The following is a 21,162-nucleotide window of genomic DNA, read 5'->3' as shown; positions in this document are numbered from 1 at the left end:
GACTGAACATTTATTCTAATAATACTATCATTGCTCAAAACATTTCATGAACTCTACTTTATAATTGTTTTCAACCCTTCTGAATACTGCTCTCAATGGCAGAATTTTATATCAAACTTTGCAATTATTTCTTAGCCTGATAAAATTCTTTTACATAAAATTTTCTGGTATAAAAGTAATTTCTTCTCTCTTGTATTGCCTATCAGAGAATTATATATGAGCATCATCTTTAATGAAACGAATTTACTTTGTGATGTTTGCTCTAATGTATCAGGAGTCAGATCCTTTGTAGAACACTTGATCACAAGTAGGATTAGTCACAACATAGCCTGAGTATTCTTGAGGATTACAAAATTCACATTGCCCTTCCCCTCCCACCCTCATTAAAAGTAATACTAGGATTTCAAAACAATAGTCCATAATCTCTATGATTACTTTATTGTACAAAATCTCTCTCAGGAATGGTAAATTCATAAAAATAGACAAAAATTTAATCTTGGAAATACTAAGTGCTTCATTAATTATTTTATTTTAGCACAAAGGAAAAAAGTCATCTCTGACCAATCAAATTGTAAGGGTTTTATTACCTTTAAGAAATCATTAGCTAGGATAAAAACATCAAAAGCACTTGTGTCAAGACAAATAAATAAAGACTTTCAATTAGTAAAGATGTAAATATGTTAAATCAGAGCAACATACTGCTTTACACTGCATGGTGTAACCAGTTAACACCACAAAAAGGGGACAGTAGTTTCATTTACAATCACAGAAAGCATTACCATCAACACTGGATAAGAGTCAAACAAAACATCATTTGGGACCCCCTCCCCAATTTTTCTTTAACTTCCAAAGTGCCAGTCAATGAAACTGATGAATTGCCCTAAGCAATGAATTAGACTTTCACTCCAAGGCCAGGTACAGGACAGAATAAGCATAACCTATGTCATCGATCCCAATCAAAAGAAATCAATTATAGATAAAAGAATGTCTTATTCTTTATGGCAGTCAATTATGCCCAACTTCAACATGGAAGCCAGAAACCAGATAGGCTAATTTTAATACAGAAAATGTTTGTCAAGAAGTAATGAAGATGACTCATTTCACAAGAAAAAAAATCTTGATCCACTAGTACAAAATAGTTTTATTTTACTGCTCAAATTCTAATCTTTCCTCAAGTAAAAGTTTAGTAGTATATAAAGTATTTTGATGTCTAGGGTATACCGGAAATTTATTTTCATTTGCCTACAATGAAACCTACTTGTTCTTGGGGCCAAATTCTAATTTATTCCCTGCCACATGACTATTTTACCTCTTTCTGAAGCTAGACACAGTCAATGCAGTTGACACTTTAGTTTTTATCCTAGTTTTCATAAAGTCTAAAGGAAATGGCTTTCCCTCTCTCTCACATCAGGTATTATTTTTTTAAAAAGGAAATCCTGATTACTTAATGAATCCATATTGGGGGAAAAGTCCTAATCTCTGAAAATAAATGGTTTTTAATTTCCTAAATGAGCTATTTTCTTTAAAGATTAATGTGATTTGACTTTATAGAAACAGATGAATACACAGAAACAAGTTCTACAAGTATTCCCAGAACTGTTCTCATGGTCTGTATCTTTTAGGAGAATTTTCCATCAAATTGGCTTTATGCCCAAAAGCAGAATTTCTAACTAAGGTCACCTTAAATACCATGTCTAATAATCTGGTATAAAGAATGAAGTTATTTTAGAAATTGAAAGAAGCCCCAAGTTTTGGGGTAATGGGATCCATCTTCCCTAAAGTTCTTCCATAACAAAAGAGCTACTTTTAAGGAAGATATATGGAAGAATCATGGCCACATTTCAAAAGATGTTATTTCCTGGAATGTCAGGTACAACACGTGTTCTACTGTCACCTCAATCAAAAGGCAATCTAATGAGCGGCTGCCTATAAGCCATAAACAATTCAGGAGTGAAACAGGAGTGGATGGGGCAAAGATTTATAATGTTAAATATAAGATGTGATTTTATGATTTAGTCACACATAGACTATTACTACACTCTGAACCTGAGTTTAAATTTCTGGGAACAACTTCAAAGTCAATTCTATGGAGAACATTTCATGTTACTAGTCAAAAAAAAAAAAAAAAAGCAAAAACCTCTATTAGAATTACACTGTTTTTAAACCTTTAAGAAAAGGAGTACAGAAATAAATAAGAGTCATATAAATATTAGGTGAAAACCTTTAAAATTGTACAGTCATTTCAGGACCAATTAGAACATGAAGAATTTAATTCTCCAAAGTCATCACATTGTTCTGATTCCAGTAGTATTTGACAGCACCATATCAACAAAAATAAGTACAACTATGAAGTCTTCCTTTAGAAATCTGCCCCACACAGATAAGAAAGTGTCTTAGTTGACATTTTTATAGTACTTTAAAATGGACCTAGATCTCAGGTAATAAATCAAACCACTGATAGCATATATTCTGTTAATTATCTGTGGCCAAATTGTACTTTGGTAACTCAACAGGGCTAAACTGCTAAGTGATTAAAGAGATCCTGATTTGAAAGTAATCCTATGGCTGGTATAAAAATAATGGAATGAATAAGAATAACTGAGGACCTTCCTTTTAACTATGATTTTAATTCATAGCATCAAATTTTCAGCTTGGGTAGCTATAAACAGTTAACACCATGTGGTTTACAGTAAAAAATATAGTGCAGAAATTCAAAACGAAGGACACACATAGACTAATTCATTTAAATACATGAAGCTGTTTTCACTAGCAACTAAATGTATTTGTATCCATGATTGTTTCTTAGTATCCAAACTTTATTAATCTGATCATTAGCAATGATGTGAAACTAAATTATGTGGAAGGTGAATGAATTCTAAATTTTTAAAGGCCTTATTTATTTTAATATGGAAAATTTGTGGAGGAAAATGAAGATGTTAAATACTTAGAATTCACTATTCAAGGCATTTGACCTCCAACCATATTTTTTGGTTCCAAATCACTTTTTAAAAACATATGGTTTTAAAAAAAAATCACCTCTCCCCCAACCTCAATTGCAAAATGTATTTTCAACATGCAACTTAGACAGAGGACTGCTAAAAATAGCATTTACATATATTTTAACAGCTTTTGCATGTGCTTGTAAACTTTTAATCCCTCATATTTTCTATTTTAAAAAAATACTGCGAATGTCTGGATACAGAATTCAATGTCTATTTGGTAGCATCATCATTTGACTTGAAATTCTCTGTTGGAAAAAACTAAACCATTCCTATCACTGAAACATGATTTATGAAAAAAAATCTATGGAAACATTGCACAGACTTGTACCACTGAGGGTTATACATTCAAAGGCAGCTTTCAGAAATAAAGGTCCATTCATTCACACTGGGAAAATTCACTCACACATACACACACATTCACACACAAACAGTTACCTAGTGTGACTTTACACCAACTAGTACAACAATAAGGACAATAACAATTACAAATAAAATTAAAATAACAAGCATCTTCCGATTCTTCTTTTGATACTGCTCTGCCTATAGGATAAGAAAAAAAAAATCCAGTAAGTGACTTTTGAAAAGAGCCAAAATAAAAAGTGACTTATCTATACTCTTATGTTCTTAAATTCCAGTTATTTTTAATAGAGAAATCTTGATTTCAGGCTATATGATATTCTCCAGAAATTAACCCAAGTAATATTATAAATGGAACAATTCACTAATTCTAAAATCTACTTTATTTAACCTAAATTTCCTAAAGCTCAGAGTCTAAATTGAAAGTCATGCTGATGCCCTTGGTTTTCTATTTTCATTGTACTTATCAATACACTACTTTAACAAAACCTCCTTGCATAATACCGGGTAGTGTAAACTGTGTAATTCACTAGATTATAATGTTCGAATACTAAAAGTTAATCTAGTTCACAAAAACATGAAATTCTTTCCTATCCTACACATAGGAGAAATCAGAAATGTTCTTCTCTGACGTGGGAGCTAAAGCTAAAAAGAATTAAATTGAGATTAGCCACCTGCAGAAATAAGCCACCCTGGGTAATGCTTTCTAAACTATCTTGATGATGAGACTAGGGGCCTCTCTTAAAGCTCATCAAAGAGATTTCCTAAATCTTGGAAGGAGACCAATCTAAAATGTGACAGATGTAAGATAAACTATTATCTAATTAACTGTAAACTGCCTTTCAGGGGTTGATACTATAATGAGACTTGGTAAGGAACACTGTGGGTGGGGAAGAGAGAGAATTGGAGAATAATGCACTCTGACACTAGGGACTAGAATGCTCTCATTCTAGGAGAATGGTCCTGGTCTACCTTAGAAAAGAGGGATTCACAAAACACAAAAGCTTGATGGAAACATCTCTGAACATCCAACCGACTGTTTTTTAATTATATGTCCACTGAGAAATCATCAGAACTGTTACTTGGCTTCCTGAGAGATCTATCAAACAGAAGCGAGTACCCTCCAGAGCAGAAGTGGTTAGACACTATAAACTAAATGGCATTATGACTTTATAAATCAGTCCTGTGATTCCTTATAAATCAGTTTCCTGTGAGCTTAGATAGGATCCAATAACTCATATACATAATAGTAATATATTATCAAATGCATATAGTTTCCATAAAAGGAAAAAAAATGCAATGCTAGAGAAGTCAACATTAAATGGATTCAAAACCAGTCCAAATTAGAAGCCCTAGTGTTTTATACTACTCATATTGTACAAACTATTTTGCAAGTCTTATTCAAGATGTGTCTAAAGCCTTGTAAAATTCAAAAGAATCTCTAAACTTAGGTATTACATAATGAGGAACCAAAGTCAGTTGTTACTGTCTTCTTATATAATGGCTGATGGCCAATTTAACCTAAATGTTCAACAGATCTTTGCATTATACAAAGGAAGATGTTACCTTCTGGATAAGCAACAAAGAAATATTTTTACTGGCTTCATTCTCACAAGCACATGGTAACGAGCTCTGAGTGGGTTGCAAACTTTTAACAAACAGTACAAGCTCAGACTATTATAAGATTCCTTTCTGTTCTAAAAAAATGATTGGCTTTAGAAATACAACAAAGTGGTACTGAAAATCAAAAAAATGTCTGTCTTATGGCTAGAAATATTACTTGGTAAGTGCATAAGGAAATGGAAGGAATAAATTTTACTTGTGAAGTGACGCGCTTTATTTTCAAAATACATTCAAATAAATATGAAATTTACTTGGCAGTTTATGCACATCTGTTTTCCATAACTAATTAGATTTAGAAAAGAGCAGTAGACCTATCCCATCCATAAGAAAAATAAACAAATACAAAAAAGTCTACCATACTGTTCTCTTATGTGAAAAATAAAATTAGAAAACAAACAGTACTCCACTTTAACCTACTTTTCTTGGACTAATACAGAGATCTGCTGTGGCAATTAAAAGGGAAAAACTAGATTCTGATCTTCTGCAGAAGTGTTTCTCTGCCAGCAATTCATCAGAAATGTTCCATGACAAGAAAAGTCTGAGTCAGCAATAATGAAGATAGATTTTTTTTTAAGATACTTCAACAAATGTTGAAACGATTTGCTTAAAAAAAAAAAATAATTAGGCTTTAAAAGGAATGTATTTTTTTTTTAAGCAATTGGGGTTAAGTTACTTGCTCAAGGTTACATGGCCAGGTGTTTCTGGGTGGGTGCTAAGTGTCTGAGCCCGGATTCGATCCCCAGGTCATCCCAATACTGGAGCCAGTGCTCTTACTTGCTGTGCTACCTGGCCGCCCCGGAATGTATTTTTAAAGGGGAAAAATTATAACCCTTTTAGGTTTTTATAGTTATTCTCCCACAAGTGCACAGTAAATTTCAAATCTAAGCATGAAGTTCACCAGAGATCATTAAGGGCAGAAAAAAAGTACAGTGACCCAGGGGTGGCTTTGGACAAAGTGCTTCCTGGATTACAGGCTTCTCAGAATTCTCTAGACTTACTTTGTAATGCTTCTACAACAGCATTAGCACCAAACATTTCAAGAATGTGAGTGCTGAAAAAAGTCACTGACATAATTCTCCATTTGGTGACAATTCTTAAAACTGCGTCAACCACTAAAATAACATTATTTTAAAAGTTTCACCCATTACCTTTTGAAGCTGTTTCAAACCATCTTCAGTTTTGATACAGGATTGTTCAACATTATAGTCAATTCTATCAAGGACTGTCCCCTGAATAATAAAATAACAGTAAATGATTATAAACTGGACTTCAAAATGAAATTTGTAAAACACATGTATTATTAACAAGGTTAGCTGTACCAATTCCTTATATTTAAAAAGAATAACTGAAAGTTTCAGGATGAGTTGTGGAAAATATGGATAAATAACCACTATCGATCAGCATAAAAGAATTATGCTTACCCTGCTAGGTACAATAAAACCATATAACTCATAAGAAATGACAAGAGTTTTAAAAATTTAAACTCTAAAAGACAATGGAGTCATAGACTTCCTGAAGCTTTGTCAAATATGTAGTTGAATAGGAATTGGCTTAGAAAAGGAACATTAGTGCTCACAAGCTTTTAAACAGATAATACCGGTGAAACTAGATATGGTTATTACAATGCCACCAAATTTTTATCACTGCTATAAATGTAAACCCCAGTCTCCATATATAAGAACTAAAGATTTCAAGTCACAATCCACCATCATAAAAATGGATAATTTTCCTTCAGAAAGTCTTTCTTTCAAAAACCGCCTCAATTATTGGATAAGGTGAGGAAAAGGAGCTGATGTACTATGAGGATAGGGCCCTTAAATGAAACATTTTCTACTGGAAATTAAATCAATTAATTTGAAATTATTAAAATAATTACTGTACCTAGATATTCTATAGCTCTAAATCTCCATTTTGAGCAGTTGGCTTAACATTGGATCAGCATCTAAATACCATTCCCTAAGTAATTTTATCAGTGATGAATCATCACTTTAATTACATTTGAATGGTAGTAGCTCTAGCAGTCATTATGCAATAACCTGCCAAAACTATTAAGCTCATACAGTGACAAAAATAATAGCTCAAAGTCAGAACCAACCAGTTCTCCAGAAAGGATTAGGCATTACAGAAAGAAAATAAGACAATGAAAAGATAAACTCACATACTTGTTCTACGATCATTGCTCCTAAGTCCCTAAATATTTCATTTAGGTCAGAAATAGACTGTACAATCTGGCGAATTTCTCGCTCCCGCTCTTCAACCATTAATGTATTTTGTTCTACCAACACTAACTGGTCATCTGTAAAACCCTGTTGAAAGAAAAAAAAAAAGGCAAGCCAGAGACTTATAAGTTAGGATTTTCTCTTTAATAAAGGAAAGGTATGATATTATGCCTAAATTTTGTAAGTGATGTACATGCTTAAAACATTCTTTTGAGGTAGGTATATGGATTTCATTGTACAAGTTAATACTCCCTTACTAGGAAAAGATCCAAATTTGCAAAGTATACTGGCTCCAAATGGGTACTGAATTGTAACCTGGGTTATCAGAGTAAACCCAAGTCCTACATGTTTGCATTACTCACTTTGAAAAAACCCACTAGAGTAACCTTGTGGTTCTTTGCTTTTATTCACAAGTAAGAAATTAGACTATTTTCTGGAATGCTTTCAGGAAAGCAAAAGGACAATATCGCAATCAATCTTTAAAAATAAAGACCTAAGGGCAGCTAGGTGGCACAGTGAATAGAGCACCAACCCTGGAGTCAGGAGAACCTGAGTTCAAATCTGGCCTCAGACACTTGACACTTAGAGCTTGTGACCTTGGGCAAGTCACTTAACCCCAACTGCCCTGCCTTTCCCCCTCAAAAAAAAAAAGACCTTGCTTTTATCTGACCCCTTCCATTTACCTTATAGCACAATGCAAAAAACTACCTGAGTACATAATAATCTTACTGATGTGTTTTTATTGTGTAGAAATCAGATATTTAAAAATTTTTTGTAGTCTAATACTTTTATTATCACCAACAAATAGCTATCTAGCTTGTTTATAGACCTCAAGATTCTTCTCTTTTAAGTTTTTTCCCCCAATTACATGTAAAGATAGCCTTCAACATTCTTTTTATAAGATTTTGAGTTCCAAATTTTTTCCCCTCCTTCTTCTCCCCCCCGCAAGACAGCAAACAATCTGATACAGGTCATACATGTACAATCATGTTAAACGTATTAGAAATAAGATATTTTAAAAAGAGAATGAAAGGAAAAAGTGCTATTGAATTGCAATTAACTTTGTGGGCCTTCACATACTCGATCATAAAGAGTGTTGTCCTCTCCATCATCCATGAGTGGTACTGATGTGTCAAAAAAATGCTGGGATCTTTCCTCTCGATTCTTCATGCCTATTGGAGATATGAAGCTACCTTACTAAAATATTTAATATCATTTTGAAAATATTATTGTAAATTAAAAAAATGGATAAATCTATAATGTCAATATGAATTTTTGGGGTGTAGTTTTAAAAATTATCTTCAAACAGGAAATTAAGAGACAAACAGCAATATTTGCTAATTTTTAGATAAAAAAAATAAAGTCCAAAAGTTAAATAGCACTTTTCAGTTTAAGTTTCTAACAATAAGATCAATAACCATATTAATTAGTACCTACTAAGTAGGAATGTACAATAATTTAGAGAAATTGAGCTGAGGTTTACTTTTTGCTGGGCAAATGGGAAGAGTAAGCAAGATCATAAGGGAGGTAATTTAAACCACTGAAAGATACTTTAATCTTATTTATTTACGAACAGACTGTCCCCACAAGTGACTATTGTCCTTTAAAGTTTATACCAGCTCCTTCTCTGATCCCTTTTAACTAAAAGCCCTTGCTACCTGAATCTCAAGCTTATTTAACTTCTCCTTCGCAGTAATTACATTCTAGCTTATTTTATGGTTTATATTTTATTCATTTATTACTTACTCATTTATTATGCTTTATTCACCCATTCCTGACTATAATCTGCATGAAAGCAAGGTCACAATGTTTTTTAGAATCTGTGTGTGCATGAGGTAAGTGCTCATTAAATGTCTGCTACTGAATTGTTATTGTAAAACTTGGATTTTTAAAAGAAATACACCATTACTTTTCAGTACGGAAACTGAGAAGTGGGCTAACAACTTCAGATAATTCTTCCTACCTTTTCTCCACTCTGTTCCCAGTCCTTTCTCCAATTCCATTTTAACTTAAATTACATTAATGAGGTTTTACCATTACAATGCCAATATGGCTATGTAATTTTTCTTACTGTCATAAGTAATGCCACTTTGTTTGATACTTTCCAAGTAAAGAATGCTCAACACTTCCTTTGACATAGCTTTCATATGTGCTCAAAACTAATAAATATAAACAGGGAAGACAGAGAAATAACAACCACAAAATCAATTAATATATCTTCTTGTAGTTTTATAGTGAAGATCATTTTACTGCTGAAAAATATGCAGATGCAAGTTCTTGCATCTGAAATGATACTTACGTTTGAGATAGCCAGACTGTGCATGTCTAAAATTGGTGGATAATTCCTGAAGAGACTGGGCTAAAGAGGATACTACATTTCGGAGGACCCGTTCTTCCTGTTCAGTACAGTTTCGTGCTCTGCTCTGCAAGGCCTGCACTGCTCTCTGACATCTATGAAAGAGCTGGAAACAGAATCTTCATTGATCAAGTGGAACAATTTAAATAGGGTTTTCAAAAACTCGCAATTCCAAATGGCAATTACTAATGGGAAATATTGATATGATATGAAATTTCATACTTGAAAAAGTATGTTTTATTTATACTACTGGGTATTACACAGTGATTTCGAGAAAAATAATCTAAAATTTAATACAGATATTAAATTACCAATTAAGTGAATCAAATATGCTTTAAAAAATGAAAAACAATCATCTCAAATACTGAGTGTTAAAATAGTAGTCAGATGAAATTTCATTAAGAAATCATGCTAGGACATTAGAGATTCCTGCAGAGTGATCCCCAAACCTTTTAGATCTGTGATACTGTCACAGTGTGATTTTCCAAACATGTTTCACATGCTGTATGTAATTTTTTAGAATAAAAAGTTAATTGAAGTCAATTTTGTTTTAGTACATTACATATAAAATTTAATAGCATCCTTTGACAAATCTAGGAGATATTCTGAGGTTTACTCTTAGGAAGAATGTCCAACTCTAGGTCACTCCAAAGTGTAATTTTTTTCCTTAAGTTTTAAAAACCAAACATTTCTTCTGAATCTTCTGAACCTTCACCTGTGTGATTTCTTGTGTGGTTATTTCAATGGCATGTTCTTCTTCACTGCTATCATCCAATGTAGGTCTGTTTAAATGCTTGTCATGAAGACTGGCTAATTCTTTCATCTTCTGTTTAATTCTGCCAACATCATATTGTATCTAAATGACATGAGTCAACACCAATGAAATAAATTAGAAAATTCCTTAGACCACTGTATAAAACAAATCTTTAGACTATTAGTTACATAAAAAACGAAAAGTTCAGGCATTCTTGCCTAAATCACGCGAAAGTAGAGGCTAAATATGATATACACAGATCTTCTATATCAACCCTCGTAACTATCTCCCTAGGCTCTCTCCTAGGTCCTCTTCTATTGTTCTCTATACCCTCTCTCTCAGTGACCTCATCAACTCCTATGGACTTATTTATCATAACTCACAGATTTACATATCCAATCCCAGTCTTTCTAATTACAAAAGAGGTGCTGGGGATTCAAGTACAAAGAATGAAATGATCCCTTCTCACAAGGAGCTTACATACTAGTGAGGGAGACAACAAATATATATAAAAATTAAAAACAATGTAGTTTGAGAGAGAGGGCACTATCAGCTGAGGAAATGCTTTATGTAGAAGACACGATAGAGCAAAGAGGGACTCTGATGCAGAGGTAAGGAGGGTATGCATGCACTCTGGGCTTTCCAGGTAGTTACCGCAACTGCCTATTGGACATGACCACCTGGATGTCACAGAGTTAACTTAAACTAATCATGTATTTCACCTAAAACCTACCACTCTTCCACTACTTCTCTCAAAAGTTACATTTTCACATCATAACCGTGGCCTCACTCTGTACTCCTCACTCTCCCCAGCCCCCCATATCCAATGTGTTGCTGCAGCTTGTCATTTTGACCTCCCTGCTTGTGAAATCTGAACTTTTGTCTCCACTCACCCAACTACCACCTTAGTTCAGGTTCTCATCACATCTCATTTAGATTACTGCAGTTGCAGTTTCCTAACTGGTCTCCCTGTCTCAAGTTTTTTTTTCTATTTCAGTCCCTCCTCCATACAATGCCAATGTGGTTTTCCTTAAGTGTAGCTCTGACCTAGTCAACCAACTCCAGAGGCTCCCTAATATCTCTATGAATAAACAACTCTGCTTAGTTTTCAAAGTCCTTCTCAACTTGTTGCCAACCCAGCTTTCCAATCTCATTGTATATTACCCCCTCTCATACTCAAGAGAATCCTCTCTGTAACACATATATAACAACCCTCGATGTCCTTTCTTTCCATGGCTTTGCCCTGGCTGTTCCTCAGGCCTGGAATACACCCTCCTTACCTCTACACCTCACAGCTTCCCTCAATGCCTTTAAGCCATGGCTCAAGCATTACCTTTTCCACAAAGCATTCTCTGATAATGACTACTAATGCCTGCCCTCCCTAACAATGTTGTAGTTAGTCAATCTCTATTTATTCTCTTTATTCTGTGTATACTTATACATATATACGTATCCCAGTTAGAATATCAGATCCTTATAGAGATTATTTCATTCCTGGTATCTATAGCACCTAGCACAGTGTCAAAACTATAGAAGACACTTAATAAATGCTTATTGATAGGCATGAAAAACAAAGACTGTTTTATGAAGTAAATGGACAATTCAAAGGCAACTCTTTGGAAAAACAATGTTTCTTTCCATGGTAAATATGCTGTGAATGCACTGTGGGTTGGTTTTATACACCATCACTAAAAGAAGGGAATGTTAGCTTAGGTGACATAATAGTATACATAATGCATGTATACTTTAGTTGTAGATCACACTAACAATTTCTGGGGATAAGTTATACTGAATATTACTTTCTCCACATTATATAAAAAGCTTTCTTCATCATGATTGGGGAATTTACCATTAGTTTTACAAATAAAGTCCAAATTACCACAAATAAAAAATATTACTCTAGAAGCCTAAAAGCAGCTTTAAATATTCTTAAACAAGAAGCATATTCAAGTTCATCCAAATATATTTTTGCAGCTGAAATCTAGAAATGTAATTTGACATTAGTTTTAAATATGCTAAATGTAATACTTAAAAATTCAACTTACTTCATCTACTCCATCAACCCATTTGGGAGGTAACCGTTTTGTTACACCAATAGCTGCTTCTGGATCTAGGCTGATGCCTGACACCAGTGCCATACGATCATCAGCAAGCTAAGGAGAGAAAAGGAGTATTTTAAAACAAAACTCATGTGAAAATTTGCCTCAAGTACATTTTTCTTTTTAAAATATTATCCCCAAAAAGTCACAGAAGGCTAGTAGAAAATGAACATACCACTCAAAGAAATGTATACTTGAACAAACATTGCTACAATTTGGAATGATTTCTCTCCCTCTGTTAGAGTTACACATGTTGTAGGTCTCCTTAGACACATGGGTTAATGTGAATTTTACTTCATGTGAATAAGAGAGTTTCCTTATGGAAATATGACAAAAAAATGATAAAGAGCCTTTCAAAAGATCTATTAGAATTATTTCACAGAAGAATGTCGTTCCATTGTGCCATGGATTATAATAATTTAGATGATAGAAAAACCAATTGGAAAAAAAAAAAGATGTTGATATAGAAAGGAGAATTTTTTTTAAAATAGGGCTAATTTAGTTATCTCAGTCATAAATCATATGGTTACAGCTCGTTAAATCCTGACACTGAGGGACTTTATAGAGATTTTAAGGATTATCTTTGCTATATTTTAAATAATTACCCCCCTCTAGCTTATGTCCAGATGTAATATTTTCACCTTTAATTTGATTTTTAAGTACTTTAGAAATGCTATCAACAGTCCTTATTGGCATTAAAAAAAAAAGATGCTTCTTAGAGAATTTTAGTGACAACCATCTCTTCTGTTTAAATGAGAGGACTCATATGATTCTACAAAAAAAAGAAACTCAAAAAACTTGAATGATAGTCAAAAGAAGAAATTATATCCTTTACAGACAGCAGTCTGTAAATTTTTAAATTTACAATGGAAAACAGATCAAATGCGCATATGGACTGCTTTTCTGGCAATCAAGAAAAGAATAAAAAACATGACACAAAATCCCTTTATATGTGTTAAAATAATTAAAAATCTTTTAATGACAATTCCCAAGTCTTAAAGAATTCACGAAAATTTTTATAAAAAAAATTTTTTTTTAAAGCTTTATAACTTCTGTGTATATTTGCCTTCTGGCATCTTTTAGTTATCACTGTACTCATTTAAAAATTTCCATTAAACTTTTATAGTCACACTGACAATATATACGCAGGAGAAAGGGCGGAAAAGATCTCTCTGGGCAATCCATGTTTTCATACTGTCTCAGTCAACAAATATTTATTGAATTGCTTACTATGCGCCAGGCACTGTGTTGGTAACACAAAAAAAAATAGGAATAATCCACCTCCACCATCAATAAACTCACATTCTAATGGGGGAGACAGCATGAAAAAAGCTACTTACCTACAAGATAATGTCCATGGGAAAAAATCTCAAAGGGAAGATACTAGCAATGGGGAGGGGGCCAGAAAAAACATCTAACAGAAGGGGAGATTTGAGGTGGTTCTTGAAGGAAGCCTGGGAAGCCAGGAAGTGGAGGTAAGGAGAGAGAGCATTCCAAGCAAGGAGGGACAGCTGGTGAAAAGGCAGAGTCTAGAAATAGAGTATTATATGTGAGGAAAAGCAAAATGGCTAGAATCACTGGACTGTAGAATATATACTGGGGAGAATCGCTTAACTGTAGTCAAGTCAAAGAGGATAAATTCTATTTATGGTGAAGCATTTAGAATTTCTGATGTGATTTCAAGTCTCTACTGTGACAATTACTTGGGGTCCAACCATGAGCAATTTACCGTACTTCTTTGAGAATGAGATTTCTCATGTGAAAAAAGAGATAATACCAACTACTTTATGGTATTATCACGAAGAGAGATGAATCTTAAATGTGTTACATAAATGTAAAAAAAAAGTCTTTTAAATTTGGTTTACAGATACTACAAATTTAATTTGATTTATACAGTAACCTCTGAAAAATTGTTCACATCAGACAGATCTGTGTAAAACACCTATTTTGTAATTATGGCAAATTCTTCTAACAGTTCCATAAATACTTCTTAATGTATGTTTTGAAAATCCAAATTTTCTACCTATTGAAATCAAGATTTCTTAAATTGAGGTTTACTTGTAGACCTTCCCAAATGATCAAATTTGAAGCATAATAATTAGCCCCATTTATAATAGAGTAGAACATAAGCTCCTTGGGGCCAACAACTGTTTCAAGTCTGTCTTTATATTCCCAGCGTTGGCCCTGGGGCACTCAGTAAATGCTTGTTGATTAATACAATGATTCTAACAAAAAAAATCCTGCCCAAATGAAATCAAGTATACCATTTCTTTTGACTGTTAAGAGGGAATCTACCTTGTGGATTACAGTATGGAATACAACAAAAAGACAGTATATTTTGAGAATAAAGATAGTATGACTAAAGATAAATGTCAGCTCCACTGACACTGTACATAGAGTAATAGGGACATTTTTTTTTAACAAACTGAAATTAATCACCTTTCAAAAACATTCAAAACACAATACCTCATCCAGCTCCTGAAGTGATTTGTTGTTCCCATCAGTCCCATCCAGTTAGAGAAAGCAAAAAGTATGGACAAAAAGAAGGATGGAGACAGACAGACAGAGTATGGTCAGTTTAGGAAAAAAAAAAAAGCAAAACAAAAAACCCCACCTCTTTAGATTTAAGTAACTCATTTTGCCAAAAACTGAGTTCCACAAACTAAGGCATTTTTGTTTAAAAAATAAGCAAAAAGAAAAATCCTATATTACTGAACTTTAGTTAAGCTATATAAAACAACATTTTCATTTACATAAATTATGGTGGCTGTTTTGGTCATTGGAAAAATAGCAACAGCGACAAAGTTATAAAGACAAAATATAAAAAGGTAAAAAACCCCACAAACTTATTTTATTAAATTTATCATACTTGTTGATATTCAAATTTCAGTTGGAAAAGGTTACATCATAAAATTTCTTATAATGAAGTAATGACAAAATGTGATCTCATTAGAAATAAAACAATTTAACATTTTAACATGGAAATAATCCCTGTAAATATTTATTTTTTAAAGGTAAGAGCTCATAAAAATGTTCTAGAATCTGGAAAACAAATATTTATTAAGTATATATATATATATATATATATGCAAGACACTACACAAATCAAATGATATAGTCTTATCTATGGAATGAGGATGCGAAGAGCCAACCCCTTCTCAAGACATAAATAGGATGATAAAAGCAGTGAAAATCAATTCTACTAGGACTGGGAGCCCTTGGCCACTAAGCACATATTTAGAAGCAAAGGGAAAAACCCCAATCCTAATAGAACATTAATCTAGAACTGCTCATCTTTTTAAAAGATGAGCATAAAGAGCTGCCTCTTGCACTGATACACATCTCAGCAAATATAAAGAGCTTTTTCAGTACTATTCACAGAAATGTTTTGGGAAAGGGCTCTTTACCATTCTGTAATCCACTGTTTCTCAGAAATTATTCTTAGTGAAGTGGTCAGGGGAAGGGCATTCAATTGAATTTTGAAGAAAGCTAAATATCTCTACAGAAAAATTAAATCAGATACAATTACAGAAAATTAACGTTCTCCTTTTTATCAACTTACTCTAAGAAACAAAAGAAATTTAATTAAAATAAAATCTAATGTACATCTTTCTCCCTTAAAGTCCTACTTCAATGTTTCATTCCTGTAAGAAGGTTGATCCAAGATTTGGCCATTCTTAGCAAAATGGAAAAAAAAAAACTGGGAAGAGTTTGGTGATATACTATGTATCTGTTTTCCTTTTGAGGATTAGCCTAGCTAGAAAGGCTCACTACTAAACAGTTGGCTTTCATGTAAAATTTTCACCCAAACACCTCAGAAAGTGTGTGGGGTTGGGGATGGGGAGGGAAGGAAGGATAGAAAGAAGTTGATACTTGCATCTGTGTTGCTGAAGGGAATTATCAACAAGAGTTAATATATATTCTAACCATATTATTAATTCTACAATATTAGAGCATATAGTGCCACACTATAATCAGATTCAATTACTTTTTATGTAAAAAACTAACATTTAAGATTTCTGTTGGTTAGGAAAAGCCTTCTTTCTATTCATGACCAAGCCAATAATCATAACTTCATATTTCAATCAACACATCTTACTGTTCTGGAGTGGCCACTTACTGCATTTGATCTTCAAACAAAGGAATGTAACAAACCAAGGTGCAAATCACATGTGGCACTTCAGAGTAGGACTATTAACCCAGCAGATGGTAATAGCTTTTTGATTATCATGAATCCTGAGTTGAAGAGATATTAGTATCAAAGAACTTTAGACTTTTAAAGATCTTGGAAATAATTTAATCTAATCCCTTACTTCACAGGTAAGGAAAGTAAAACTCAGAGAGATGATTTGCCCAGGATCTCACTATTAAGTTAGTGGCAGACAAAAGTCTAGGGCTTAGTCTTTCTGACTCCTAAACAACTGTGCTCTTTTTCTATTCTCTCATGCCTCCTCTATTGTCTGTTCCCCTTCAGAAAAAAATTTAGAGAAAATTGAGAATTTTGTACATACTACTATTCTCAAAGCTATTTTATCTATTAGGGTTTTATGCCTTGATCAGCAGTACTACTACCATATACTTTTTGAAAAGTCTGGCTTCCTGGTGGGAAATGGCTGTACTTGCAAAGTGTAAACAGTCTTATTTTATTAGTAGTCCATTATGAAGGCACAATAACTTTTAAACAATTTGTTCTATTAATAAGGTATAAACAAAAATTGGAAGCTGATAGTTTCTCAGTTTCCTGAGTTACACCAGTCTACATGTAACTCTAATGGAGTTACACCCCATTTAGAGCTTGAATAATTCTATGTCTATACTATCAAACATCTTTAGTCTTTTTCAAGATTGTATTTTAAAAATAATTTATAAGATTTGTTTTCTGAGAATCTTCATACAGGTGAAAAATATTTAACATATATATATATATATATATATATATATATATATATATATATATATAATATATATAACCCATTATGTGGAAGATCCCTCCACTGATGCAGATTGCAAATATATGATTTATCTATTAATTTCTAATGCTTGTCTGAAGTAACTAAAGGTTAAGTAATTTGACTAGGGTCATAAAGCTAATAAATACCAGACCCTGGAAGACTAAACCCAATACAGTACAGCTTGCTTCTAAGATTTGGAACACTCATCTTTAGGAGTTCAAATACAGCCTCAGACACTAGTTGTGTGACCTGGTCAAGTCACTTAACCCAGATCTGACAACTCAACAACATGACCTCTAAGGATCATAGCTTTTCAGATTCCTAACAAAATGTGTATATGCAAATATAGCAGGTCTTGCATATTTTGGTACTTGGGCCTATTTAATTTCAAATCTAATACTTCATAAAACAAACCCATACTTTTTCAGCTCAAAAATACAGGTCTCTTTTTCTGTGCCTATGAATCAATAAAGAAGGGGCTGAGTATCTCCTTAGAGAGTCACTTTGTAAACAACCCCCATATGAAATAAATTTTCAGAAGAAACTTGTAGTAATCATAGTAAAATTCAAGGGGTCTCTGAAGGAGAATAAGTTTCCAATAATAGTCTCTAAAGTGGTATTTCCAAGCCTGTGAGTTTAAACTATAGGTTCCTAAGTATTTGTCTTTTGTAAAAGTTGAGTCATGCCTTCTAATAACATAACCACCAATACCACTACTAGATTTTAATGTAAACACTGTTTCTACCAATAAATCTAGACTCATAAGGCAGGATTCATTTTTGAAAACTGTGGAGCCACGGCAATTTACTGTACTGCTGGGCTAATAATCCAGGCCTAAAAAAATAAAAAGTGCCAGTACTAGTTTAATTTCCACATAGACACCATGTGAAAGGCAGTCATAATTAAAGGAAAGCCTCATTTCCTGAATGGAAAATGAAAACAGGGAAGTCCACCCCCCCCCCCCATCTTACAGTTTCACAAAACTGTCTTCTTCAGGAAACAGGGAAACAAATTATTAAAAGCATAAAGCAAGAAGAGACTCGACTGCCACACAGAAATGGAAAATCATCATGAATTTTAAAGAGAAAATCTGTAGGAAAAAATGGGGAGGCATCAGAATGAAAAGACAGGGAATTAGGTAACTGGGGAGGAGGGGGTGAGGGCAGAGGGAACAAGCAGAAACATGAAGCAACGAAAGCGTGAAACACAGTGCTTCATGAAGCATCAAACACGGTGCTTCAGAACTGAGCAGGACCCAGGAGGAGGAACTGGTCCGAGTCCAGAGCGAGGGCGGCCCTGTGAAAGTTGGAAGGAAAAGCCCTGGGGAAGGAAGGGAGGAGGAATGGAGCGGGGAGAGGCTTCAAAACAAAACCCAGCACTACAGTCTGATGCCTCCTAACAACAAGACAACGACATTTTAAGAGAGAGAGACGGACAGAAAGAGAGGGAGAGTCTGATGCCTCCCAACAACGACAAGACAACGACATTTTAAGAGAAACAGACAGAGAGAGAGAGAGAGAGACAGACAGAGCGCGCACGCCGCGGGGCACGGGGCACCGCGAGGAGCAGGTGGAGGAGGCCGGCAGGAGACTCACCGCAGCAACGCTACGTGAATGCAGAGGGCTGGAGGTGGAGGAGGTGTAACTACTCACTTGCTCGGCTAACAGCTGCCGGTTTTGGATGGAATTGTTCCGCAACAACAAGAAAGCGTCGGTTAAACGCCGGGTGGCCATGCTTAACCCTGCACGCCTCCCTGTCGGGGACCCCTACTCAGAGCCTCGGCCTGAACCTCAGAACTGGGGGCCGCCTCCCCTCAAACTTCCCCACCTTCCCCTCAAAGGGCAGGGGCAGAGTGGGAAAGGGGGGGGGGTATAGGGGGAGGTCCCCCGCCCACTCCTCCCCCAAATCCTAGCTTGGATTTCAAACGGTCTAATTTCCACCCAACCCAGGGTCTCTGGCCGAGCCCCCGCCCCTCTCGGGGCTGTCCCGGGTCCCCCTCAGGGAGCCCCGGCCGGGCCTGGCCCCTCCAGATCGTTTGGAGCCCGTCCACGGGCCTGTCAGAGCCCAGCCGGGCTCCCGGCCCCGACGTCCCGGGTCTTCGTCCTCCTCCCTCCAGGGGCTCGAAGCAGGAGAGCCTCACGCCCGGCGCCTCGTTCTCCCTCCGGCTACAGGGCCTCCCGGGAGGAAAGCAGCGCAAGCCTCAACCTCATCATGCCAATACTCCGCTGCTGCTGCCGTCGCCTCCGGCTTCATCCATCCCCGGATCTGACTGCAGCAGCCCGGCCACTTCCGCGTTGGCGGTCCATGGGCTCAAGCTTCCCCCTTCCCGCTTCCGGTCCGTTCTTCTTATGTGCCCTCTCCCCCACTTCGGCTCGGGCTCATAAAGTTCCGGGTATTCTTCCCTCCCGTCCGCCCTCATCCTTTCTCCCCACCCCCACCCCTGCTTAGTTGAGCTCTGAGCTTTCTGTGTGAGGTAGTATCTTCAAATACTGCTGTCGTTCCACTTTGTCCTACGGTCCTCCTCTGGGGGGCCCTTTCTCCTCCTGAAAGAAGAATAGGATTTAGAGCTGGCCTCGTCCTTAGAGACGAGCCCCTTCATTTTATGAATGAGGAAATTAAGCTCATACAAGTTAAGGGAATTTTCCCCAAATCTCAGAGGTGTCCTAAATGGCAGAGACTGGTGACTCCAAATCCAGCACTATTTCCACCATACCACGGTCCAATGCTCTTTGCATCGCTTTATTAACCTCAAATTTCGTGTTATCCACAACCAATAGGTGGAAAGATCAGGTAGGCAGATTCCTTTAAGTAGTCAGTTACTAAGTTATTAAATAGACAAGTTACTAAGTAGTCCGCAAGCGTGTATTAAGAGCCTACTTCGTACAAAACTGTTCTAAGTATTGGGGACACCAAAGTAAAACGAACACTAGTCCCTGCCCTAAAGGGGAGACACTGGACCTGTAATTTCCTTGGTAAGGAAAATATACAGGTTAAGGAAACTTCTACCGATGCAAATTGGTCCTATCTCGGCGGCTTATAGTTGATCACTGAGTGGTTGGGTCACTTTCCCAGGGTCACACAAACAGTATTTTTTTGTAGGTGGAATTTCCTGGGCAGTTCTCTTTTCCATTGCCTGGTAAGCTTACTGGGTCACAGAATGGTCGAATTCTCCAGTCACAAAATATCAGAGTTGGAAAGTATCTCAGAGGTCACCTAGTGCAACTGAACCCAAACGGGGTCTTCTCTATTGCTAAAGACCGACCAACAGTGAAACTGTCTGCTTCTGAAAGCAAAAAGCTTCCCAGAACTAAATAGAGGTGTTTGAGCAATGGTTGCATGAGCATTCGTCAGGAATTATCAATTTATTCCACGGGATTGGACAAGGTGATTTTTAAGGTTCCATTCAGCTTTAAGATCCTATGAAAAGTTTGATGTGTGGTAATTTGGAGAGCAGTCTTGGGTTGTGTTTTTGGTGTCAGTTCAAACATACACAGCATTTAGGGAGCCATGAGGAATGGGAATCCTGCGTGGGTCCAAGACATCTTCTAGTCCTGCAAATCTAGATTTGTCGCTTCTGGGTGTGGACAGGGACACACACACTTCCCTTTCCAAAATTCCCTATCCTCCAGGATAAGTATAGTTCTTTGCCTTTCTGTATCATGAACCCATTTGGCAGTCTGGTGAAGCTTATGTACTCCTAAATACATAAAGTACATAGAATCACAAAGGAAGACAATTATATTGAAATATGGCATCTATCTATCTATCTATCTATCTATCTATCTATCTATCTATCTATC

The 21,162-nt window shown here is 35.5% G+C and overlaps 1 protein-coding gene across 3 annotated transcripts; it reads right to left on the bottom strand.

The window, feature by feature from the left end:
- Nucleotides 1-415: 415 nt before the first annotated feature.
- STX16 (syntaxin 16) lies at nucleotides 416-19,674 on the bottom strand. Of its 3 annotated transcripts, none has more exons than XR_011165335.1 (8): nucleotides 18,958-19,674; nucleotides 12,357-12,464; nucleotides 10,273-10,413; nucleotides 9,501-9,663; nucleotides 8,282-8,373; nucleotides 7,141-7,288; nucleotides 6,131-6,211; nucleotides 416-3,542 (listed from the first exon to the last, which is right to left on the bottom strand). XR_011165335.1 is itself a non-coding variant. In XM_069072477.1 (8 exons), exons 1-8 carry the CDS (start codon nucleotides 19,093-19,095, stop codon nucleotides 3,438-3,440), a joined length of 972 nt encoding a protein of 323 aa, XP_068928578.1. In that variant the 5' UTR covers nucleotides 19,096-19,672; the 3' UTR covers nucleotides 416-3,437. The 3 variants fall into 3 exon arrangements, 2 of the variants coding, with proteins under 2 accessions (XP_068928578.1, XP_068928579.1); XM_069072477.1 differs by having other exon boundaries at nucleotides 7,145-7,288; nucleotides 18,958-19,672; XM_069072478.1 differs by having other exon boundaries at nucleotides 7,145-7,288; nucleotides 19,015-19,670.
- Nucleotides 19,675-21,162: the final 1,488 nt, after the last annotated feature.

The sequence above is a fragment of the Petaurus breviceps genome, unplaced genomic scaffold (assembly GCF_028583685.1).
Source record: "Petaurus breviceps papuanus isolate PSGF00001 unplaced genomic scaffold, PetGlider_PUasm1.0 90847, whole genome shotgun sequence".
NCBI lineage: Eukaryota > Metazoa > Chordata > Mammalia > Diprotodontia > Petauridae > Petaurus > Petaurus breviceps.
This window is presented reverse-complemented; position numbering and strand designations above follow the sequence as displayed.